This window comes from Carlito syrichta, unplaced genomic scaffold (genome assembly GCF_000164805.1).
Source record: "Carlito syrichta isolate Samal-C Ts95f unplaced genomic scaffold, Tarsius_syrichta-2.0.1 Scaffold301890, whole genome shotgun sequence".
NCBI classification, from domain to species: domain Eukaryota; kingdom Metazoa; phylum Chordata; class Mammalia; order Primates; family Tarsiidae; genus Carlito; species Carlito syrichta.
In genome coordinates this window covers 190,004-216,049 of record NW_007245986.1, presented here as the reverse complement: position 1 = coordinate 216,049, position 26,046 = coordinate 190,004, and the positions used below count along the sequence as shown (strand labels likewise).

Sequence of the window (26,046 nt, the reverse complement as noted above, 5' to 3'; positions counted from 1 at the left end):
AAAAAAAAAAAAGCCAGGTTGATTTTAAAATTTGGTCTTCAAATAAATAACTTAAGTATGGTTTGAGTTTTGCCAAATAAAAACAGTTGGACAGGATATCTTTTCATCTTTCAGAGTTTAACAAGTTGACTCCAATAGAGTGTTTGGATCTTTCAAATGCACCCTCTACTGCCATTTCTATGAAAATCTCATTTTTAAGAAATGATTGTTCAAATCTGGTTAATATTTTAAGTAGCATTCTTACTTATCATAATAGGTTATCATAATGGATGGTTCTTATACTTAGAAAAAATCTTAGAATTTTTTTTGGCTAAAGACACTTTCTATGTGAAAATGTTTTTAAATTTAGCTTTGCTTGTTACTGCATTAATTCAAGAGTTTTGGTTATGATGTGGCTTTACCCTTATTTGAGTTTTGTTGTTTGTCTTTTTGTTGGTCCAGGTGTTGTATGAACTTCCCACAAACACACAGTGGTGCTTTGATATTCAGTGGTGTCCCCGAAATCCTGCCGTCTTATCTGCTGCTTCCTTTGATGGTCGTATCAGTGTTTATTCTATCATGGGAGGGAGTGCAGATGGTTTAAGGCAGAAACAAGTCGACAAGGTACTAGGAAGTGGTAATTTTTTTTTGTAACACCTGAAAAAAAATTGCATTGTGTAATTATACTGAGAATGACTTTACTGATCAATAGTGCTGATTAATTGGATAATTGTGACTTAAAAGTTTCTTGGATGTGACTGGAATACAAGGAACATAGTTTGTGCACATGACCTGTTCTCACTGTTTTTTAGCTTTCATCATCTTTTGGGAATCTTGATCCCTTTGGCACAGGACAGCCGCTGCCTCCACTACAGATTCCCCAGCAGGCCACACCACGCAGTCCAGGGCTGCCTCTGAAGAAGCCACCTAAGTGGATTCGAAGGCCTGTTGGTGCTTCCTTCTCGGTAGGATTTGTTGTATGGTCGGTCCATGTGCACAAAGGACTTTTTGCTGGGGACACTCCACTTCCCTTACCACTCTTTCTGAAACCTAACCATTCAGCTGACTAGCTTCTTTCTTCTCCATTTTATTATAAAATTGTACATGTGCAAGGTTTTAAAAAATCCTACTGTCCACAAGAGCATCTGAGCCCAGTGGATCAAGACCAGCCTGGGCAACATGGCAAGAACTCGTTTCTACACTAGTACATAAGCAATTTTAGAACAGACGTTTCATTCACAGGTGTGTTCCACGGCCTGGAACGGAGCCTAGGAATGGAGGTTCTCTTGGTGCATTTGCCACTGGGCTGGGGAGTGAGCATCTTTCTCCCCCATTGCCCCACCTCACACACTGGTATTGGAGTCTCTGAAAAGGGTAAATAACACACCTTGCTTGGTCCAGTGAGTTTTGAACCGAGTAAGAGAGATGGAGAATCAGTGCTGGCTCTGTTCCCACCAGCAGCTGAGTGGAGGCTGCAGCCAATCGTGGAACCATGGTGGGCCTTCTGTCAGCTAGAGTGACCAGACTGGATCTGTGAGAGCTGGTCCTGGTCTGTCCTGTTTGTCCCCAGCATTCAACTCTGCACACTCTTCTTTTAACTCCACCCCAGTATTAGGCAGCCTTACCAGCCTAGTTATAGGCAGGTCTAGGTACAATGAGGCTCTCCATGGAGGAGCAGGAGACTTATCTCCTGGACTAGAGATCTGAGTAGGAAGAAAGATGCAGAAAGAAGCCCAGGGTGGATGAAGCATGCTGTACTTCTTCCCTGGAAACTGGAGTAATTTAACAGTCCTATCCCAGGAGATCATGAGGGCAGAGAGGTGCTGAGAGTGTCTGCTCTTCCCTCATGTACAGTGAAATGAGCATGCCCTCCCTGCGTGGACTTGTGAGAGGTGACATATCAGTGTCCTCTTCCAGTATCTTTGGGTTACCAGTATTAGAAATTTTAGTTATTTTTGAGATTTTCTTCACAAATGTAAATATTTTGCCTCCTGAACATCCATGTTTTTTTTTGGTTTTTTTTGAGTTGGGGGTCTCATTCCATTGCCCAGGCTGGAGTGCAGTGACACGATCTCAGCTACCGCAGCCTCAACCTGTTGAGCTCAGGTGATCCTTCTGCCTCAGCTTCCTAAGTAGCTGGAACTGAAGACGCACACCACCACACTCGGCTAATTTTTAGACTTTTTTTTTTGTACAAAGTTTTACTTTGTTGCCCAGGCTGGTCTCAAATTCCTGGACTGAAACAGTCTACTTGCCTTGACTTCTCAAAATGCTGGGATTACGGATGTGAGCCACCACAACTGGCCGACAAATAGACACAAGATCTTGCTGTGTTGCTCAAGCTGAGCTGACTTCTTTTTTTTTTTTTGGAGTCGAAGTCTCACTCTGTCACCCAGGTTGGAGTGCAGTGGCATGCTCACAGCCACACCAGTGTCATCCTGCTGGGCTCTGGTGATTCTTCTGCCTCAGCCTTCCAATTAGCTGGAGCTATAGGTACGAGCTACCATGCCCGGCTAATTTGCTATTTATTGTAGGGACAAGGTCTCACCAAGTTGTCCAGGTTGGTCTTGAACCCACGGGCTCAAGCAATCCGCTTGCCTTGGCCTCCCAAAGTGCTGGGATTACAGACTGAACTACTGAGCCTGGCCCCAACCTCAATATTTTAAAACAACTTTGTTTTTTGTTTTTTGGGTTTTTTTGAATCAGAAACTCACTCTGTCACCCAGACTAGAGTGCAGTGGTATGCTCACGGCCACCACAGCCTTACCCTGATGGTCTCAGGTGATCCTTCCACCTCAGTCTTCTAAGAAGTTGGAACTATAGGTGCATGACACCACCCCCAGCTAATTTTTTAATTTATTGTAGAAACGAGGTCTCACCATGTTGCCCAGGCTGTTCTCAAACCCCTGGATTCAGGCAGTCCTCCCAACTGCCTCCCCATGTGTTGGGATTACAGCTGTGATCCACCACATCCAGGAACATTGTTGTTTTTTACATTGCTCAATTTTCAAAAAATATTTATGTTGTGTTCAGTGGCAGTATTTTTCATTGCCTTATTCTGGCCAACTTAAAAAACTGAGGATTGACAAATAGCATTTACATCATTATGATCATGTACTATTACAGTATTAATATTATATAGAACCAAGTAAACAAACCTATACATCTTGTGAAACCCAGCATCTAGCCAGGCATGGTGGCTCACGCTTGTAGTTCCAGCCACTTGGAAGGCTGAGGGGGAAGGATCACCTGAGCCCAGGAGGTTGAGGCTGCTGTAGATTCCAACTTAAAAAAAAAAAAAAAGAATATTTCAGACCTGTATGTCATTTATACATTTCACTGGATAGTTTAGCTATTAAAACTACCCACCATAAAAAAAAAAAAAAAAAAAAAAAAGAATAAAGCAGACACAGAGCCTGCCTTGAAACTTAGAGCCTTGAACAGAAGGTGTGGCAAAAACATACAGCTAGTAGTTGAGTCAAAAGAGATACATAGTGTGCTGTGAGCCTATGGGGGAAAGACATTTGCCAAGGCTTTGGAGGAGGAGGAGAAGTGGTGAGTGTGTGAAAGGTAGTAAAAACAAATGACCAAGGAATTATGGGGGTAAGGTATGTTTCACTGGGAAGATGGGTTGTGAAGAAAAGAACAAGAGTTGAAGGGCTCAGATTGTGTATCAAGTAGAGCTGTCCACTAACTTCACCCAGACTGGTACGTGTTCAGGTCACGTTTCTCCATCATGAGGCTCTCACAAGCACTTCTTTGACCATGTCCTTCTGGTTAAAGTTGATTTGTCCATTTATTCTTTTACAGTTTGGCGGCAAACTGGTTACATTTGAGAATATCAGGATACAGCCTCTGCAGGGGGCTGAGCAGCAGCAGCAGTACCATGTGTTCGTTAGTCAGGTTGTAACAGAAAAGGAGTTCCTGCGCCGTTCAGACCAACTGCAGCAGGTGGTGCAGTCGCAAGGGTTCATCAGCTATTGCCAGAAGAAGATCGATGCTTCTCAGACTGAGTTTGAGAAAAACGTGTGGTCTTTTTTGAAGGTAAAGTTGGTATTTAAAACCATTTTATTTCATTATCTGCAAATTTAAATGTTTTCATTATATTCTAAATCTGTTTTCCTATTAAAGAAGCAATTGAGAAAATGTGATTTTTAGGAATTCATGATGAAAGGAAGAAACCTTATAAAGAACACAGCCTGCCGGGCACAGTGGCTCACACCTGTAATTACTTTGGGAGGCTGAGGCGAGAGGATTGCCTGAGTCCAGGGGTCTGAACCCAGCCTGCGCAACTTGGCAAGACGTTGTCTCTACAGTAAATCAAAAAATTAGCTGGATGAGGTGTCGTGTGCCTGAGGTTCCAGTTACTTGGTAGGCCAAGACAGAACTATATCGCCTGATCCCAGCAGGTCAAGGTTGTGGTGGCTGTGAGCATGCCACTTCACTCCAGCCTGGGTGACAGAGTGAGATTCCTACTCAAAAAAAAAAGAAGAAGAAGAACACACAGCCTAACTTCTTATGTCAAGAGTTCTTCTCTCCTTTGAAAAGCCTATGAAATGCTTTTTTTGTTTTGTTTTGAGTCGGAGTCTAACTCTGTCCTCCAGGCTGGAGTGAAGTGGCATGCTCATGGCCACCATGGCCTCAACCTGCTGGGCTCAGGCGATCCTTTCACCTCAGCCTTACAAGTAACTGGAACTCCAGGCATGCACCACCATGCCTGGCTAATTTTTTGGTTTATTGTAGGCTGATTGCAAACCAGCGGGCTCAGGCAATTTTCTCACCTCGGCCTTCCAAAGTACTGGGATTATAGGCATGAGCCACTGCACCTGGCCTGAAATGCTTTTTTAATAAGTAAAAATAATATAATAGTGTATTTAGCAGAAAAGATATTACATTAAGCATAACTATTTTAAAATTAGAACATAGAGTTTACCATATAAAAACCATAGATATTTAATTTCTATAGTGGATTCATTAAGAAAACTTGCAAAGACTAAGTGGGGTAGGGGAGAGAGGCTAGAGGCATTGCTCAGCCTGTCTTCAAGAGGAGCTTGAGGGAGATCATCCCTTTTACTGAGTTGTGTGTTTTTGTTTTGGGGAGTTTTTTTGAGATGGAATCTTATTCTGTTGCCCAGGCTGGAGTGCAGTGGCACAGTCGTAACACTTGCTGGGCTCAGGCGATTCATCCATCTCAGTCTTCCATGTAACTGGAACTACAGGCATGTACCACCACATCCAGCTAATTTTTTTTTTTTAATTTACCATAGAGACAAGGTTTCGCCAAGTTGCCCAGGCTGGTCTCAAATCCCTGGACTCAGGCAATCCTCTAGACTTGGCCTCCCAAAGTGCTAGGTTTATAAGTGTGAGCCACTACCCCCAGTAAAAAAAATAGCTGATTTTAAAAAGTATATTCAGCCAGGCTCGGTGGCTCAGCCTGTAGTCCTGCGCCTTTGGGAGGCTGAGGTGAGTGGATTGCCCAAGCCCAGCAGGTCGAGGCTGCGGTGACTGGTAGCGGCCACTGCACTCCAGTCTGGGCAACAGAGTGAGACTCCAACTCAAAAAATAAAAAATAAAAAAAAAAAAAATAAAAAGTATATTCTTTGGGTTTTTTCTAATAGTGAATCTTTAGGATGATAATAGTAGGCTTTAGATATTTTTTAACAATTCTCCTTGGAATTTGATTAATTCTTAGAATAAAAAAATTAAGCTTTTGGCCAGGCTTGGTGGCTCAGCCTGTAATCTCAGTGCTTTGGGAGGCCCAGGTGAGTGGATTGCCTGAGCCCATGGGTTTGAGACCCACCCGGGCAACTTGGCCAGACCTCATCTATACAATAAATCAAAAATTAGCTGGGCGTGGTAGTGCATGCCTGTAGTTCCAGCTACTTGGAAGGCTGAGGCGGAAGGATCATTGGAGCCCAGCAGGTCGAGGCTGCAGTGGCCGGGAGTGTGCCACTGCACTCCAGTCTGGGTGACGGAGTGAGACTCCAACTCAAAAAAAAAAAATTAAGCTTTTAAATGCAAGCCTTTGTTTCAAGATTATGTCTTTTTTAAAAGGTAAACTTTGAGGATAATTCTCGTGGAAAATACCTTGAACTCCTGGGATACAGAAAAGAAGATCTAGGAAAGAAGGTAAATAACTATTTACACAAGTAAAATATTTGTGTCATATTAAAAAAAAAAGTTCTACACAGATTAATTCAGATCAACCAGTAAATACTTAATAAGAGTTTGTGTTTGGTTGCTAGAGTTTTGAATTCATGTTGTTAACTATGAGACTCCTCCTTCTACTTGGATTTAGATGCTGTCAGAATCACCTTCAATTCAAGTTTGATTGCCAGTAATAATTAGGCCTTGAGAGATAAGACACTGTGAGCTGCCAACACGTGAGATAACATGGGATTCTGCTAGGGTTGTGAGCAGCAGCCATGGAAAAGTGATAGGAAAACTATTAAAGTTCACCCCATGTTCTTCGCCATCACAATTTTTCACCCTAGCTATGTTTATGCCTTTGGCAGCAATCTCCAAACTGTGTATTGAGTTGATCCAGCTAACAAGTAACTAGTAAATATTTCACAACAGTACTGAACCTGAATGAACAAAAAAGTCAAGTGATTTGCTTAATAGTTTGACTTTTTAAAAAGAGTCTATTTTAAAAAAAGGAAATCATACTGCAGTTTGTAGTGTTTGTAGTGTTCTTAAAGAGGGTATTGCAATGTTGACATCAATAGCAATAAGAGTAAAAATACCCTGACTTTGGAAACCTTGAAGGTAATATTTTGGATTCTCTGTCATTTGTATCAGACGTTTGTCACTCTTTGGAAGTGACTGCAGTTTTCTGTAGCATTGCAGGACTGTTGCATATGGTGCAGATTGGCTACTGTGCCCTCTAGGCACACTTTGAAGACTGGTCTCCTTTGATGTTAGACCCAGGATCACACCCAGTCTTGCTGCCTATCAACTCTGGGTTATGTTAACCTTATCATTAGTCTACACTTCTTGATGCTGTAACTTCTGGTTTGCAGAAGATTAATATGAAAGCTTTACTGTATGCCTGATAGCAAAAAATGAGTCAGTAGAATCTGATTGTCAGAATACTTCTAATAGCAGCTCTTTCCATAGTGAGTACCTGAAGGAATATTTTTAAACATGGATTATAGTTATTGTATTTAAAGCAAAGTAGCAGAGAGCGCATGTGTGGAGGCTAGCTTTATGACTCAGCAGCAGAGCAGGTTGACATCTCCACCGTAGCACTCCATGTGAGTGATGCCAGAACTGCTGTGCGTCCATTCTGCACAGTTTTTAATCTTTTTTTTAAACATTACCATCCCTGATAGGGAGCTTTGTGGGTTTTTGCCAGTGAGAGGCAAAAGGAAACATTTGCTGTTTGTCCTGAAATAGAATTCCATTTATTAGGTGAGTTGTTATTTTTATTTCAGATTGCTTTGACCTTGAACAAAGTGGATGGAGCTGATGTGGTAAGAAGGCTTTACAAATAGCTACCCTCTAAAATCTTGGCAAGGTCATAACAATGAAGGAAAAAGAATTTGTCAAATAGTAACTTCTAGATATTTTAATATAACTATAAATTACTAACTGTAATTACCATCTTAATTAAGTATAAGCTTAGCTGGTGCAGCATTCTTTTCTTTGGGCATACACATTTGAATTTTGTAAAAGGGGAAAACTGAATCAGTGACTTCTCAGGTACTTATTGGTGAAGGTCTTTTTTGCTTTACCATAAGGGGGAACATTTGGTAGGAAAGTGAGGGAAGGTGTTACCAATCATTGTTCTTTGCTTTTCCTCTAATGGTGTTTCTCAAATAAATTTGCTCAGTATTGCTTCCTATGATTAAACTAGCTCTGAATGTTGTTGGTTGGGTCTTTTGTCTTCCCTGATCACTAATACCCTTTAATGCTGTCTTCTTCATCTTCCTCTGTCATTATTTTGTGTTCCAAAGGCTCTTAGAGACTCTGACCAAGGGGCACAGAGTGATGGGGAGGAGAGCCCTGCTGCTGAAGAGCAGCTCTTGGGAGAGGTACTGACTTTTTTTAATATTATATTGAACAGATTTGTGAATTTGTGTATTTTACATTAAGGAAAATTTTCTTGACTGTTGCAAAATAAAGTTGGAATAAATTATTTTCTTAGAGATATGTAGGGTAGGAGCCTATTGACCTATGCTGGCGAAAGTGTCATCTCTGAGCTCCCATTCTCCGCCTTAACCTCTGGATTATATGGTTTAAAATTAACAGTTGCCGTGACTTAATTTCATCAGATGGCTCTCTGGATGTCAAACTAAGAAGAGATTTTATTCAGAAATCTACATTGTATTGCATGTAAAAGTAATATTTTTTTCTTGGCACATTAATAATTTGGGCACATTGGCCAGGTGCAGTGCCTCAAACCTGTAATCCCAGCACTTTGGGAGGCCGAGGCGAGAGGATTGCCTAAGATCAGGGATTTGAGACTGGCCTGGGACAACTTGGTGAGACCTTGTCTCTACAGTAGATTAAAAATAAAATGTTAGCTGGGCATGGTGGTGCATGTCTGTAGTTCCAGCTACTTGGAAGACAGGCGGAAGGATTGCGTGATTCCAGCAGGTCAGGGCTGTGGTAGCCGTGAGCATGCCACGGTACACCAGCCTGGGCGACAGAGACTCCGACTCAAAAAAAAAAGATAATTTGGGCACATTAATATCAGTGGCATAAACGTCTGAATTAGTCCTGAACTTGAAGTTCAAGTAAAGAATATTTCACTAAACTGAACTGATTGTCTTGATTTACTATAAATGTGTCCTTGTTGATAATTTTTGTAACTGATTAAAAAGAGTCCTTGAACACAGAGTTGTATCATTTTTTTTTTTCCTTTTAATTTTCTGGGGTTTTCTTAACCACTAGTAAATAATTCTGTAAATTTACTTTTGTTGCTTTTAAATTTTATTTCATCTTGGAAAATTAATTCATAAGTTCTTGGTTCTCGTCTTATCTTTGACTTTTCATTATTCTCTGTAATATGGGGATGTCTTGACTATGGAATGTTTTCTATAATTTTTTTTACTAAGTTGTAAAAATAATTTATCAGTAAACTTAGAATATTACAAAACCTCTTATAAAATCATTTTCCTTAGAACTGGATGTTCTAGAGTTTAATTTAAAGGTAATAGAAGAAGTGGATAAAATCTTATTAAAAATGTGAACTACTTTTGGGAATATTTGGATAGAATTGTTGGGTACATAAAGAAATGTACTTTTATCAGGGGTGGTGGCTCACACCTGTAATTTCAGCACTTTGGGAGGTTGAGGCAAGAGGATTGCTTGAACTCAGGAGTTTGAGACCAGCCTGGGCAACTTGGCGAGACCTCGTTTCTACAATAAATAAAAATATTAGCTGGGTGTGGTGGCGCACACCTGTTGTTCCAGCTACTTGGAAGGCTGAGGCAGAAGGATTGCCTGAGCCCAGCAGGTCGAGGCTGTGGTGGCCATGAGCATGCCACTGCACGCCAGCCTGAGTTATAGAGTGAGACTCCAACTCAAGAAATAAAATAAAATAAAAATAAAAGCTTGATAATATTTGTCTATAAAACACTGTAGCTTATACTTTGACAGGTACTCAGTGCATAATAATTGCGTGTTTTTTGGCCTTATGTCTATTTCAGAAGTCCATAAATAACCTAAAGTATTCCTTTTGCAAGTTTATTAGTAAGTCAGATTAATATCTGTGATTTATTCCTTAATGTAAATAACTTAAATTCTCAATTATTTTTTAGTTTTTAAATTCTAAAATGTTTCTCTCTCTCTCTCTCTCTCTCTCTCTCTGTCTCTTTTTTGAGTTGGAGTCTTACTCTGTCACCCAGACTGGAGTGCAGTGGCCACTCCCAGCCACTGCAGCCTTGACCTGCTGTGCTCCAGCGATCCTTCCGCCTCAGCCTTCCAAGTAGCTGGAACTACAGGCATGCGCTACCATGCCTGGTTAATTTTTGATTTATTGTAGAGATGAGGTCTTGTCAAGTTGTCCAGGCGGGTCTCGAACCCACAGGCTCAGGCAATCCACTCACCTCAGCCTCCCAAAGCACGGGATTACAAGCTGAGCCACGGAGCCCGGCTTTTTTTTTTTTTAATTTGAGTTAGATTCTCACTTTGTTGCCCAGACTGGAGGGCAGTGGCGCACTCACGGCTACTGCAGCCTTGACCTGCTAGGCTCAGGCCAACCTTCTGTCCCAGCCTCCCAAGTAGCTGGACTACAGGCACTCACCACCACACAGGGCTAATTTTTTTTTTTATTGTAGAGACAATGTCTCACCAAGTTTCCCAGGCTGATCTAAAATCCCTGAGTTAAGGCAATCCTCTTGTCTTGGCCTGCCAAAGTGCTGGGATTTCAGGCGTGACACATCTGGTTTAAAATGCTTCTCTTTAGTTGGGAAAAAAGGAATAAGGGTTATAGATACTCTTGTGTAATAGTCAATGTTAATTAAGCTTCATTTACAGGCAATGCAGTGCTGTACTTTGCACTAAAATCACCCAATTCAAAAAAATGCCTTGAATCGGGGTTTAGATATATAGGTAACATAAGCACAGAGGATAGATTACTTTATCTCTGTTTTCCTTTAAATATTTCTTTTCTTTATTTTATTTATTTATTTATTTTGGCAGAGTCTCACTGTCACCCAGGCTGGAGTACAGTGGCACAATCACAGTTCACTGTAACCTCAACCTTTTGGACTCAGGTGATCCTTCCACATCAGCCTTCCAAGTAACTGGAACCACAGACATGCGCCACCATGCATGGCTAATTTTTTACTTTATTGTGGATATGAGGTTTTGCCAAGTTTCTCAGGCTGGTCTCGAACCCCTGGACTCAGACAATCCTCTCGCTTCCACCTCCACCTCCACCTCCCGCAGTGCTGGGATTATAGTGGGAGCCACTGCTTCTGGTGACCTCCTTTTCTTCTAATGAAAGAAAATATTGGCTAGGTGTAGTGGCTCATGTCTGTAATCCTAACAGTTTGGGAGGCTGAGGCACCAGGGTCACTTGAGCCTAGGAGTTTGAGACCATTCTGGGAAACATAGCAAGACCTTCTCTCTAAAAAAAAAGAAGGAAAATATTGAATTTATTTTTAATCCGTTTTGGCAAGTAGTCCCAGAAATTTTTAACAGAACTGTATACATTTTTATCAGACTGACCTGCTTTTCTAGGTTTGACTAATTTGAGAGAACATTAAATGTAAAAATGAATTTAGTATATTCATAAACAATCTATATTGCATTTATACTGTGAGCACCAAGTGATTTCTTTTGTTTTTTGTATGATTCAATTAAAACAAAGAGAACTTTAATCAAACCTAGTAGACCAGGAATTAGTAGATGTGTAGAAATAGGTTTGTTTTAAAATTTAGATATGGGCCGGGCACAATGGCTGAAGACTATAATTGCAGCACTTTGGGAGGCCGAGGTGAGGGGATTGCCTGAGCCCTTGGGTTCGAGACCAGCCTGGGCAACTTGGCGAGACCTCATCTCTACAATAAGTCAAAAAATTTGCCAGGTATGGCAGCATACACGTGTAGTTCCAGCTACTTGGAAGACTGAGGCAGAAGGATCCCCTGAGCCCAGTAGGTCGATGCTGGGGTAGTAGTGAGCATGCCACTGCACTCCAGCCTGGGCAATGGAGTGACACTCTGACTCAAAAAAATAAATAAATAAAATTTAAATATGGTATAATTTTTAAAATTTTATTTTGCATATTTTAAGCCACTCATAGTTGAAGTATCTAGGAAAACAAAGATTCTTTAGCTTTGATAATAGCTTCTGAGGTATTGATAATGAATATGTACACTTTAGTTTGTTTAACAATATTCTTGATGACCTTGAACTTTATTTATGATTGCATGATGGGAGTTAATACTTATAGAAGTCATAGATCTTAGCGTAAACTTGGATCTGAGAACTTTCCTGAAATAGTTTGGCATGCCATCTAATCAATAGGTGAATGATCATATATAAATTTGTTTGTCAGTAAATTATTCCACAGTTTCATCTTTGCTAAATTGCTGCTTTTTAAAAATCTTTTCAGCACATTAAAGAGGAAAAACAAGAATCTGAATTTCTACCCCCAGCTGCAGGAACATTTAATATCTCCATCAGTGGAGGTAAGTACTTACTGGTTTTGATTTCGATTTTTTCAAAACCCATTTGGAAACAAATAGTTTCTGAGTTTAAGCTAGAAATGGTTAAGCCAAATGTGGTCATATGACCCTGTATTCCAGCTGCTTGTAGGTTGAGGCAGGAGGATCACTTGAGCCCAGGAGTTTGAAGCTAGTGAGACCCTGTCTCAAAAAAAAAAAAAGTAGAAGAAGAATGTTTTGTCACAGGTGGTAGAAGTTGAGAAAGAACTCAGTTTTCATTTAGTACAGTATATATGTTCAGGCTCCTAAGTGATCTTTTATAATCCAGTAAAACACTCTGGAAAAGGTGTTTCTATATATGTATCTCAGTGTATTTCCATAGATCTCGTTCATAAATGTCAACAGCTTGTGTTAGAGATTAATCCACTAGTAAGCAGAAATTAATATTGTGTTTTCCATTTGTGTGTGTGTGTATACAAATTGATTTGTGTTGTACTTTGTTGTTTTTGGTAACAAAAACCTATATTTTACTTGGATGTATTATTTCCTTGTTGCAGACATTGATGGTTTAATCACTCAGGCTTTGCTGACGGGTAATTTTGAGAGTGCTGTTGACCTTTGTTTACACGATAATCGCATGGCTGATGCCATTATATTGGCCATAGCAGGTGGACAAGAACTCTTGGCACAAACTCAGAAAAAATACTTTGCAAAATCCCAAAGCAAAATTACCAGGGTATGTTGTTTTAAAATTATCTTTCTCGCGTTTATTGTAAAAGAAATATATCTTATTGTAGATCATCGAAATGCAGAAAATGATAAAAGAATTTTAAAAACCCATCTGTAATTCCTTGATTCAGAAATAGTTGTTGGGAGTTTGGTGTGATTATTCCAGGTTTTGTTGCTTCCACTTATGAAAGAATTAAAAATATTTGCATATTATTTTAGAAAGTTTTAACATAAAATTCTAAAGGCACAAATTTTAGGGGTGGGGAGCACACTTCATCAATAAGGGTACCTGATCTCAAACCAGGTGAAGTGGGGACCAAAGTGAGGCCCAAATTTTACCTGTACAATGACCGTTTCTATACCTAACCCTGAATTGTACACATTGTAAAAATTTTTTTAACATCTCGTAATTCTGTCAGTAGATTGATGCATATCTTTTTATCCTTCTTTGTGTGCATTTGTAGAAGTTTTTTTTAAATAGACTCAGGATCCTATATGTATATATATGTGTATGGTTTTATTTTTAGATAGTATCACTTAACATTGTAAGCATTTTCCCACATCGTTTTCTTATAAACATTTTAATTGCTATATAACATTTTGTAGTAAGAAGATGTATTGGTTCCCTTCTTTGGGGATGTTTAGATAGTTTTCAATATATTGTTCTGTTATAGGGAAACACCCTTGTTTAACAGTGATAAACACCTTCAGTGAGCCTACAGATTTGTGCAAATGTCTGATTATTTGATTGGGCTCTTGTTCTGCCAGAGGAATTTCTGGCACAGAGGGTCTAAACATTTTTAAACCTCCTGCTTGGTGTCCTTTCCACAACCTAAAGTAATTTTATGGAAATCATTTTTCCTAACAGTGGTGCCAGTGTTGAGTCTCCCAGCACTGCCTGTCTCCCTGTTTCTGGTGGCCACACAGGCTACCTTTCCATTCCTCTCTTACTCCACGTCTCTTCATCCCTGGGCCTCAGTACCTAGTGTTCCCTTGGCCCAGAATTCTCTTGATTAAGTTAACTCCTGCTTGTCCTTTGGATCCCATGTCAAAAGTCTACATATTCAGGCAGTGTTTCCTGATCTGTTCAACCAGGTCATGTCTTCCTGTTAAGTGGTCTTTATTTTATTTTAGATTCAGGGGGTACATATGTGGGTTTGCTACACAGACATATTGTGTGTTGGTGGGGATTGGGTCTCACGTGGCCCATGACCCGGATAGGGAATGTCGTGCCCCATATAAATGCTCTGACAGTACCCTATACCTTCCTTCTCAGCACTTTATGAAGTATGTTGGTGATTCTTTTATCTTTTTTTGGAAAAATAGTTCCATTTATTATGTCATTTGATTCAAGAATAGACTTCATTTTGCTGCTGCTATATATGGCATGAAATACCATGAATTGTAGTTTGGAAAGATATGATTGATTAGGCAGAATTAATTTTTATTAATATTCTAAAGACTTGTAATTCTCCCTTTGCTTCCCTTTCCCAAGCTCATCACTGCAGTGGTGATGAAGAACTGGAAAGAGATTGTTGAGTCTTGTGATCTTAAAAATTGGAGAGAGGCTTTAGCTGCAGTATTGACTTATGCTAAACCAGATGAATTTTCAGCCCTTTGTGGTAAGAAATGAGCTTTATATTTAACTTCATTACCTATATGGCATAGTATATTGTAAATAAAATTAATGACAAATTTTATTGGAAATTTGTATAAACTTAGTGATCACAAAATAGTTCTCATATGAGTGCTTTTCTCAGAATTATTAAGTACCCTACTTCTCCACATCTACTTATTATTTTTTAAAATACTGTTTAGTGATTTTGGTTTCAGACAGACTGGAGTTGGAATCTTGCCTCTGCCACTTAACTAGCTATATGACCTAGGAAAAATTTCTTCCTAAGCCTCAGTTTATTCATCTATAAAATGGCACATAAGTACCTCTCATTTAACAAATATTAGCTTTGATAAAATTAATAATTACAATATTTAAGCAGAAATAACCATTATAGGCCATGACTAAGTTGGTGGTTACTGAAGTATAAGAACAAACTATTTGCTGCCTTGAATGTATTAGGGTTTTCTGTTCAAATGCTATTCCCCCATGTATTGTTCTTTCTAATATAATTCTGAATATCAGTTCTACAGCTACATCCAGTCTTTTCTTTCCTTTTTTTTTTTTGAGTTGGAGTCTCACTCTGTCACCCAGGCTGGAAGGCAGTGGCACGTTCCCGGACACCGCAGCCTCCACCTGCTGGGCTTAGTCGATCCTTCTGCCTCAGCCTTCCAAGTAGCTGGAACTACAGACACACGTCATCATACCTGGCTAATTTTTGATTTATTGTAGAGGTGAGGTCTCGCCAAGTTGCCCAGGCTGGTCTCAAACCCATGGGCTCAGGCAGTCCTCTTGCCTCAGCCTCCCAAAGTGCTGGGATTATAGGCATGAGCCATTGCGCCCAGCCTATATCCAGTTTTGAGCAATCATGTATTATATCTGCTTTGTTACCCACTTCCATTCACTTGGCAAGTAGATCTTTACTAAGCATATGGACTAGCCTGATTTCTCCCTGCTACTTGGTACTTGCAAAGCTCAGTCCACACCTCTGAAATACTGCTGAGCTGCTCATGACTTCACCCACAGGTGGCCTTACATGAAGTCTTCCTTTGTTTTCCTCTTTCTAGATCTTTTGGGAACCCGACTTGAAAGTGAAGGAGATAGCCTGCTGCAGACCCAGGCGTGTCTCTGCTACATCTGTGCAGGAAATGTAGAGAAGCTGGTTGCGTGTTGGACTAAAGCTCAGGATGGCAGCCACCCTTTGTCCCTGCAGGTTAGTGTTTGTCCACAAAGAAGGTATTTACTAGTTGGGCTCAGTGGCTCAGCCTGTAACCCTGCGCCTTTGGGAGGCTGAGGTGAGTGGATTGCCTGAGCCCGCGGGTTCGAGACCCGCCTGGGCAACTTGGCGAGACCTCATCTCTACGATAAATAAAAAAATTAGCCAGGCGTGGTAGCACGCGCCTGTAATTTCAGCTATTTGGAAGGCTGAGGCGGAAGGATCACTGGAGCCCAGCAGGTTGAGGCTGCGGTGGCTGGGAGCGGCCACTGCACTCCAGTCTGGGCAACAAAGTGAGACTCCAACTCAAAAAAAAAAAAAGAAGGTATTTACTTTTTAGTGTTATCATCTATCATCCTCCTTATGATCAAGTTATGTTCCCGAAATTAATTTGTTCTATAAGTTCCTCACTTTTACCTAGCTTGTTCATGTTTTAGAAGCTCTTTTGCTGGATAATTATATGCGTTTATTGCTATTTGGAGAAACAGAGTTTCAGATGTTGGGATAGTAAAATGGGGTTGCAGTGGTTTTTAAGAGCAAGTCTGTGGTTTGGCAGTTGATTGGGGGAGATGAGTGGCAAGAGCCTAGGAGACAGCTGTAGGGTCGACTTCTACCTCATGCTTCGCTCTCACCTCCAGCGGCCCTGTCTTCCTTGAGCAAAAAAAGAAGCAGTGTGGGTAAAGGAATTGGGGCATCCCCAGTGTTAGTAGACAGTCTTTAGGGTTGAGGAAAAATGAAAGTGGGAGGTGAATGGAATCTTTGGTAGCATTAGTATACAAGTAGAAGTGGCAGTGAAAGAGGTGGGACTGTGCTCAGGCAATGAGGAGCTAGAGATTGAGAGTTTGTCCTTCGCATTCCAGCAACAGAGTCTTAGGGTAATTTTCATATTTCTCTTTCTCTCTGTAAGGAGATTTTCTCAGTAAGGTCATTGTCATAAAGATCACTGTTGAAACTAAAAACTAGGTAGGAAATCAAGGTTTTCCTTCTAAGTGCTCCTGAGAGTAAAACACTAGTTGCACACTTCTGGATTTGTGCACTTACGAAAGGCAGCTAGGCGGGGTATTCTTATGCTTTGTACTGAAACATAGCTCCCTATTGTTGAAAGAATTGCTGTTGAAGAGCACCATGAGAAACACTGAGTTAAAATAGGAGCTCATTTGGAGATCACATGCCTTTGTCCAGTAGGATTATTTATATGGGGAGATGGTGTGATAGTTCACTCATAATTCCTCTCATACCTGTTGGAACACAGTTCCTGCCACCTTCACTTTGTATTTGCCTATTTTAGCTCACTAGACAAGTCTCTGGTAGATTAAAGATGTTTAGGAGAAGGTGGTGACCCATGTCCCATCCATGAGTAAGGGGCTTTCCCCCTCCTCATTCCTTCTCCAGTTCCCTAAGTGGTAGCCATGCTTTTCTAAGAGGGATAGAAATTAGGTATTATGCTTTTAGTGGACTCTGTAAACCTTAGCAACTCTTTATCGTTTCTTGCTTCCTCTTATGTACATGGTCTTGATATTTCTGCTTGTTTTTCTCTTACTCTTTGTTTTTTGTTTTATTTAGGATCTGATTGAGAAAGTTGTCATCCTGAGGAAAGCTGTGCAACTTACCCAAGCTATGGATGCCAATACCGTGGGGGTTCTTTTGGCTGAGAAGATGAGTCAGTATGCCAATTTGTTGGCAGCTCAGGGCAGTATTGCTGCAGCGTTGGCTTTTCTTCCTGACAACACCAACCAGGTAACTAGAATTTACTTTTTTTTTGGTAATGTTTTAGTAAGGTGAGTCTAGTAGATACCATGGTATTAGGCATAAACATACTAGTGAGTGGAATGTTTAGAGCAGTTAATTCCTATCACCTGACTGTATATAAATGTTATTGACAATACTTGAGCATATTTTCAGTGTCCCCAAGCTGTGTCAAAGAGATGGGATGCTCTTGTAGTGTGATAGAAGCCCTTGTATTGAGGGACATAAGACTTTAGGAAAGTGAGTGGAATGGACCAGCTTTTTATTTCTAAAGCCAAATGCTGATTCTTCTTAGAAGGTTCTTTGTGGGAATCTTATATATTGAAAAGCTATAAATGTTAATGCTTAGTCAAATGAATGGAATTATTAACATTTTTAAATTTCTTTTTTTTTTTTGAGTTGGAGTCTCACTGTGTCGCCCAGACTGGAGTGCAGTGGCCGCTCTTGGCCACCACAGCCTCTACCTACTGGGCTCCGGCAATCCTCCCGCCTCAGCCTTCCAAGTAGCTGGAACTACAGGCGCGCACTACCACGCCCGGCTAATTTTTGATTTATTGTAGAGATGAGGTCTCGCCAAGTTGCTCAGGCGGGTCTTGAACCCGCGGGCTCAGGCAATCCACTCACCTCAGCCTCCCAAGATGCGGGATTACAGGCTGAGCCACCGAGCCCGGCACATTTTTAAATTTCTACACATGCCACCCCAGATATTGTTGAAGAAGTTAATTCTATATGCCATATAGTCTGGTACCGTCTGTGGGCAAGTAAATTTTTTAAGTTTTCAGGGCAGCAGGAACTACATGCATTCTTAATTGTTGTCCTTATTTGGTGTATAATAAAACACGGGCCTTTTTGTTTTGTTTTGTTTTGTTTTGTTTTGTTTTGTTTTGTTTTGAGTTGGAGTCTCACTCTGTCGCCCAGACTGGAGTGCAGTGGCCACTCCCGGCCACCGCAGCCTCGACCTGCTGGGCTCCGGCGATCTTTCCGCCTCAGCCTTCCAAGTAGCCAGAATTGCAGGCATGCGCTACCACGCCCGGCTGATTTTTTGATTTATTGTAGAGATGAGGTCTCGCTTCCCAGGCGGGTCTCGAACCCGCGGGCTCAGGCAATCCACTCACCTCAGCCTCCCAAAGGCGCGGGATTACAGGCTGAGCCACCCAGCCCGGCTAAACATGGGCCTCTTAATGATACTTGCTGCAACTCAATTCAACAAGTGATTGTGTAGAGTGAGAAACACGGTTGCCAAAATCCTTCCCTTGGAAGCTTCCAAACTCCAGAAGGCTTTGGACATTGAAACATGGAATGCCAAAAGTGTGTTGGAAGTGCTGTGATCAAGGTTGTGGAGTTATGGGAACACAAGAGTGGACATAGGGGTGGGACTTGAGGAAACTTACAATACTAGAGTATTTTTATCTGTACTTTGTGTCTGCTAGAGCTTGATTGAGTCTTACGGATACTTTCTTATCTCTACACTTTTTAATATTAACTTTGTTCTGTTTTTGATGGTTTTATAAAATTAATTGTTTTCAGTATTTTGTCTGTTTTAGAAAATTGTTAATAAATTTCATTGAGTAAAAATACAAAGTATGTTCCAGGAATATGGAGTTATGATTCTCTAGTTGGTTTTGTATACACTTAGTGTAGGATCCAGAGCATGTCTTTCTAAATTGTTAATGAGATTATTAGGTAGATACATAGTCTTTTTTTGTGGTGACTTCTACATAACAGTTTACTAAGACTTTGTGCTTAATAAGGTCTCATTGTTATATTGAGATATGGTATAAGAGCCTTTATCTTAAGACTGATTTTTCTATGACCTTGAGATTATCTAGCTCTAGGATTAAATCATTTTCAGCACCATTTATAATCAATTCATTTCCTATACATTATTCTTCCTGCTTTTCTTTGGAATTTAAAGAACGTTCTTTATGCAAAAAAACTTAATTTTGAAGTTACATCTTATTTCTCTCTGTAGACCCTGCATTTTGGGGGGAATATGTCCTGAGACTTTGCGATAGCATTGTATATATAAATCTCCCCCATAAAAGGCAAATCAAGTACACCTTAAACGTCTAAATGACCCTTTGAACCTTTCACTGATTTGTAGGAATGTGCAACTTTTAGAGATACTAAAATGTTGCTGAAACATTTTAGCACATAGTTTTTTGTTGTTATTAGATCTGTATGAGCTACAATCTGAATTTGACATCTCACTCTTAATTTATTTATTTCAGAAATCCTTTTTTTTTTTTTTTTTGGTGTCAGAGTCTCACTCTGTTACTCAGGCTGGAGCACAGTGGCATGATCACGGCTTACCACATCTTCTACCTCCTAGGCTCAGCCTCCAAGTAACTGGAACTGCAGGCGCATGCCACTGGCTCATTTTTTAATTTTTTTGTAGAGATAAGGTCTTGCTGTGTTTCCCAGGCTGGTCTCAAACTCCTGGGCTCAAACAATCTTCCTGCTTTGGCCTCCCAAAGTACTGGTAGGTAATACAGACATGAGGGACCACACCCAGCCTCAAAAAATCTCTTTTTAAAAATTTTCAGTCGGGCTTGGTCGCTCAGGCTGTAATCCCAGCACTTTGGGAAGCCGAGGCAAGAGGATTGCCTAAGACCAGGAATTCAGGACCAGCCTAGGCAACTTTGTGAGACCTCGTCTCTACAGCAAATTAAAAAAAAATAAACTGGGCATAGTAGCTTGATCCTATAGTTCCAGCTCCTTGGAAGGCTAAGGAGAAAGGATCACCTAAGTCCAGCAGGTGGAGGCTGCGGTGACTGTAAGCCTGTCCCTGTACTCCAGCCTGCGTGATAGTGAGACTCCAAGTCAAAAAAAAATGTATTTCTTTCTCAGATTACCATTTTTTAGTCACCATTGTTAAGCATGCCTTGGTGATTGTTTTTCATTGTGTGTGGTGTGTGTGTGTGTTTTGAATCAGAGTCCCACTCTGTCACTTAGACTGGAGTGCAGTAGCATGATCATGGCTACCACAGCCTCAACCTGATAGGCCCAGGCAGTCCTTCCGCCTCAGCCTTCCAGGCAGCTGTAACTACAGGCACATACCACCATGCCTGGTTTTTTTTTTTTTTTTTTTTTAATTGTGGGAATGAGGTCTTGCCATATTGCTCAGACTGGTCTAAACTCCTGGACTCAGGCAGTCCTCTTGCCTTAGCCACCCAAAGTGCTGGGATTACAAGCATGAGCCACTGTGCCCAGCCTATTTGTATTTTTTAAAATAGTTCTTTGATTTCTGAGCATTATATAACTATAAGAAAACATCAGAAGAGCAGTGGAAATAAGTGCCATTGGCCATAATAACCATGAGGTGGGGATAATTGAGATCCCTGCTTCAGTTCCATGACAGTTGGCACTGTATGTCATGGGCCGTTGGTGCCAGTCTTGAGTATTAGAGGCCATGATATCAAATCCTCACATACCAGAGTCTGTTGTGTAACACACAGCATTGTGAACAAAAAAGGGTCTCTCGAATGATCAGCTTACTTTAGGAAAATCAACATTCTTTCCTTTAGTTGGATGTGCTCTAATAATTTGCTTTGTTTTTTTCCATTGCTTCTTTTAGCCAAATATTGTGCAGCTTCGTGAGAGACTTTGTAGAGCACAAGGAGAGCCCATGCCAGGACACGAATCACCTAAAACTCCTTATGAGAAGCAGCAGCTGCCCAAAGGCAGGCCTGGACCAGTTGCTGGCCATCCCCAGATGCCAAGAGTTCATACTCAACAGTACTACCCCCAGGTGAGTGATGTGTCCAGGTGAAGTTAGGAACATTTCTGTATTTCTACTCAAATTAGTGGTTTTAGTTGACTGAGCAAGATACCCTCTCTGATATGTAAAACCAGACAGTATATTGTTTAATAGTTATACTTGCTAGATTCTTGAAGTGTATTTGAGATCTACTTTTTGAAATCTTTCCTTTCATCTGGTCAAACTTTATATTTTAGATACAAATTAGTTTTAAGCTCTTCAGGGAGACTTGTGTGTTTCTCTGCCACTCAAACTTACACATGTCCATCTGTTCTTGAAACTTCTATTTGATTCATCTAACAAGTTGTAAGTAAAGTATTAGGAAGCTGGGTATGGTGGCTCCCAGTGCTTTAGGAGACCAAGGCTGGAGGATGCCAGAAATTCAAACCCAGTTTTGAGATCCTAACATACAAGACCCTATGTCTACAAAAAATTTAAAAATGAATAAAAGTAGCAGGAACAATCATGTTGGTTACTTGGTTAATTTTAGAAAATAGTTTTGGAAAATGATCTCTTCAGTATTCTTTTCTGAATCATTAGTATAAGTTTATTGTGTCTTCTGTATCTGTATGATAAAGAGTATCCAGAATATATAGTTTTTTTTTTCTTGACAACTTGTCTATTAGAGAAAAGTAAATGACTGAAGGTCTATGAAGTTGTAGATCATGTGGAATGTGAAAAGGATTAGTAATTTTTATTTATTTAAATTTAAATATTTGGTGTCATAAAATGTGACCTCTTATTATCTTTGACTATTTCATGTAGAAACTTTAACATTTCCGGACCAGCAGATAACTTTCATGTCCTTAAATGAAAGATTTTTTTTCACAAATAATACATGATCTTAGTAGACAGCAAAGTTAACAGGTACCCTACCTATTTTATTTTTTATATTTTGAGTTGTGGTCTCACTCTGTCACCCAGGCTGGAGTGCAGTGGTACAGTCACAGCTCACCACAGCCTTAAACTCCTGGGCTCACGCAATCCTCCTGCCTCAGCCTTCTGAGTAGCTGAGACTACAGGTATGCACCACCATGTCCAGCTAATTTTAAAGTATTTTTTTGTAGAGATGGTGGTGTCTCGCTTTGTTGTCCAGGCTGGTCTCAAACTTTTGACCTCAAGCAATCCTCCCGCCTCAGCCTCTCAAAGTGTTGAGATTACAGCGTGAGCCACCATGTCCAGCTTTCTATTTTAAAACAGAATAAATTGCTTATAGGATTGACAGGGTCTTTACATTTTGCTATAGCAAAAGTAAATATAAAAATCTTGAAAAAAAAAAAAAAAAGAATTATTGCTCCTTTTTCTGTTATACTTTTGGTAAACAGACTGGTACTTAGTTCGGATAGATTGTGTCTGAATATAACTGTTAACTATCTAGAATACTCTGTATTTAGATTTTTTTCATTCATTTGACAAATTTTTATTGAGTTATTGGAGTGCCTGGCATTGTTCTAGCTGTTAGGAGGGTCTGCTTGTGAACAAAATAGACTAAGTTCCCTCACGTCATGGAGATAGCATTAGACTTAGAAGGACTATGAAAGAGGTGGGACACATCAGATGATGGCTTGGAAAACTGAGAAGCAGAGATGTCAGGCGACCCACTGGTATTCAAGACACAGAGGTGGAATTTCTCAGCATCATATGATTGGTTAACAGCCAAGTTGGGATTAGAATTTCCAGGCACCTTGTATTAGACCAGGCAGTCTTTCAGGGTACAGAAACAAGGCAGGCTCCACATTGGGAGAAGAGAGTGCTTGTCCTTGGACTATCTGCCTTTCTAGGAAAAGGTAAAAACACCGAGACGTTTTTGTTGTACTTTGATTTACTAGTCTTACACTCTACAGAAGATAAACAAATTGAATCATAAATCTAACAGTTGTTTCTTGATTAAAGCTTATGATATGCTAAAGGCAGGAGGGGGTAGTGTTAGTAAGTGGAGTAAGGGTCTGGATGGCAGGACGAATTGGAGGGAGTGCCACTCCCACTTCGATTAACTCAGCCTTGCTTTTACAGTTGACCTTGAACCACGCAGGGTTTGGAGGTGCTGACCCATGTGCACTGATGAACATCTGCATACAAATCTTGATTCCCTAAAATCATAACTCCTAATCACCCGTTGTTGTTTGAGCCTTGTCAATAACATGAACAGTCTGTTGATGTGTGTTATGTATGCTATATACTTTATTACAGTAAAGTAAGCTAGAAAAAAGAGAATATTGCTAAGAAAGTCAAGAAAATAGGCTGGGCATGGTGGCTCACACCTGTAATTCTGGCACTTTGGGAGACGGAAGCGAGAGGATTGCCTGAGCCCACGTTCAAGACCAACCTGGGCAACATAGTGAGACTTCATTTCTACAATAAATAAAAAAAATTAGCTGGGTGTGGTGGCATGTGCCTGTAGTTCCAGCTACTTGGAAGGCTGGAGTGGAAAGATTGCCTGAGCCCAGCAGGTTGAAGCTGCGGTAGCCGTGATCATGCCACAGCACTCTAGCCTGGGAGACAGAGTGAAACTCTGACTCAAAAAAAAGAGAAAGAAAATCAATAAAATAGGAGACCATGTATCTGCTATTCATGAAGTGGGCATGGGTTGTCACAACAGTCTTCGCCCTTCTGTCTTCATGTTTAGTAGATTGAGGAGGAAGGCGGGGGCTGGTCTTGCTGTATCGTGTGACAGAAGTGAAGGAGGTAGAAGTGGTGGGAGAGGCAGGAAAGCCTGGAACACCCTGCCTGTAGTGGGCCTGAGCAGCTCAAGCCTGTGTTGTTCAAAGGTCAACTGAATTCACTTTTAAAATATATTTCAGAGTGTCTGCAGAGATTTTCTTGACAAAAAGGATTTGATGGCTTGAAAAAAAATCGAAACCACTGGCCTTCAGGGTCAGCAGCTGGCCTGGAAATCCAGAGACTTGGCATCCCCACTGAGTCACATGGCCTCACCAGGACCCCTTGTTTCTCAAGACCTTGCTTTGCTTTACCCAGTGAAAATGGGTGGGGTTAGACTGAATGATCTGTAATATTTGGCTTCAGTGTTCTCTGTGTGATTTTTAAGCTTCATCTGAGACTAATATGATTTTTGTGGCTACAATGAAATCAAAAAAGGGGACCTTATAGTGATACTGTTAGTGCTTCCAAAAAATCACATTTTTGCTCAATTACTTTTTTGGGGGGGAGTGTCTTCTTTCTGTCCCTACCTACAAAGCATCACTTGGCCACCTTCTCTGAAGCTTGAATGGTTATTCTTATGCTTTGGCTTAGGCTTTCATGTTGATGCTTCTCCAGCCTGCTTCTGGTTTTTTGTGACTGCATTGTCTTTTAGAGTCCTGTCTACCTGTTTGCAGCTGCTTGTATAGTGTATGTTATCTTGCTGCTCTTCCTTTTTGCTTTGCATCTGGCAGTTAGTACCTTTTGGGTTATTTTTTCTTTTTTTAACGTTTTCATTTTTATTTTCTGTGATTGGTATTTCTTTGTTCAATTCAGGTTAGAATTGCCCCTACTGTCACTACCTGGAGTAACAAAACTCCCACTGCCCTTCCCAGCCATCCACCTGCAGCCTGTCCCTCTGACACACAGGTATATCCTTCATTATTCCTCTTTGGGCGGGATTCCGCTCACTTGTATATGTAGTTCAGTATTCTCTGCCCACTCCCTTAAGCCCCCGCCCCTGCACCATCTGCCTGCCTGCTCGTTGCATTTAATGCTTTTAGGACGCAAGAAGCGTTGTTAGCACAGTTAATTTCCTTATCCTTCTTCTCCTTCCTCTGCAGTTCTAAATTGATTTGAACTAGAAAACATCAACCAAGGTTCTGGCAGTGATCTAAATCTGATTTCACTGAAGATTTTTTTCTTTTTCTCTTTTTTTTTAAAGCATTGCAGAAATTGAAGAGAAACAAAAGTTCCCTTTATGGCATATTTATTCCTAAATTTCCAGAGTGTGGAATAGTGAATGGAAATTAGTAGAGACGGAAAATCCTGGTGCCTTTCATCAATATCACTGACCTGTTTCATGAGGCCGTTAGCATCTTTGGCCATTCATTGCAATGACTACTTCAGATTTGTCTAATCTTTAAATCATTTGGAATGTGTTGCTCAGAAAATGCACTGTTCTGAGGAGATAGGATATGCAAATTGCAGTGTTTCTTGTGCAACTTTTAAAAATAAACATAGAATTCCATTTCAGAGCTCTTAAGCCCACCTGGTAAAGTTCCAGTTCCAATTATAATCCTCTTTTTTACCATGTTGTCGTTTGCTAGGGAGAGAACCCTCCACCTCCGGGCTTCCTACTGCGTGAAAATGTTACTCCCAGCACTGCCGCCCAGCAGCCCACGCCACCAGGCCACATGCACACCCAGGGGCTACCTTATCCACAGCCACAGCGTAAGTGGTGCGGTCCTCATGGCCTTTGATAGCATTAGTTCTTAGCTAATGTAGTAACTGTTTGCTTCGAAGCTCCAAAGTCATGGTCAAATCAATGTTGATAAAGTAAGAACCATTCTGTAAAGGAATCCTGAGTTCCTGCTGTGGAGAACACAGTTTCCCAAAGAGGCATCGTGAGTCCATGTGCTGGGAAGCAGCTCCATTGTCACCATGTTCAGAACAGTGGACCCTGCCCCTAAGCCATTACCATGACCTGTGAAGTATACTATGATTTTGGTATAAAGAAAGAGAATTTTATAAATTATTCTGTACACACTCTTTTCCTTCAGACAGGGTGACACAGACCACTTTTGTTGTTGTTGTTGTTGTTGTTGGTTTTTTTTGAGTTGGAGTCGCACTCTCGCCCAGACTGGAGTGCAGTGCCCGCTCCTGGTCACCGCAGCCTCGACCTGCTGGGCTCCGGCGATCCTTCCGCCTCAGCCTTCCAAATAGCCGGAATTACAGGCGCGCG

The 26,046-nt window shown here is 40.8% G+C and overlaps 1 protein-coding gene across 11 annotated transcripts in view; it reads left to right on the top strand.

Annotated features, from left to right (window-relative positions):
- SEC31A (SEC31 homolog A, COPII coat complex component) overlaps positions 1-26,046 on the top strand; it is an 85,311-nt gene that overhangs the window by 31,095 nt on the left and 28,170 nt on the right. For 6 of the 11 annotated variants that reach the window (XM_008055596.1, XM_008055597.2, XM_008055595.2 and 3 more), the window contains 13 exons: positions 442-603; positions 792-944; positions 3,790-4,023; positions 6,034-6,108; positions 7,416-7,454; positions 7,938-8,015; positions 12,047-12,122; positions 12,656-12,834; positions 14,323-14,449; positions 15,510-15,655; positions 17,222-17,395; positions 20,982-21,155; positions 25,412-25,535. In XM_008055596.1, the coding sequence (XP_008053787.1) occupies positions 442-603; positions 792-944; positions 3,790-4,023; positions 6,034-6,108; positions 7,416-7,454; positions 7,938-8,015; positions 12,047-12,122; positions 12,656-12,834; positions 14,323-14,449; positions 15,510-15,655; positions 17,222-17,395; positions 20,982-21,155; positions 25,412-25,535 (1,741 nt within the window). Of the gene's footprint in view, positions 1-441; positions 604-791; positions 945-3,789; positions 4,024-6,033; positions 6,109-7,415; positions 7,455-7,937; positions 8,016-12,046; positions 12,123-12,655; positions 12,835-14,322; positions 14,450-15,509; positions 15,656-17,221; positions 17,396-20,981; positions 21,156-24,638; positions 24,732-25,411; positions 25,536-26,046 lie in introns of all 11 variants that reach the window. The other 5 variants (XM_021711165.1, XM_021711163.1, XM_021711162.1 and 2 more) reach the window with 3 other exon arrangements.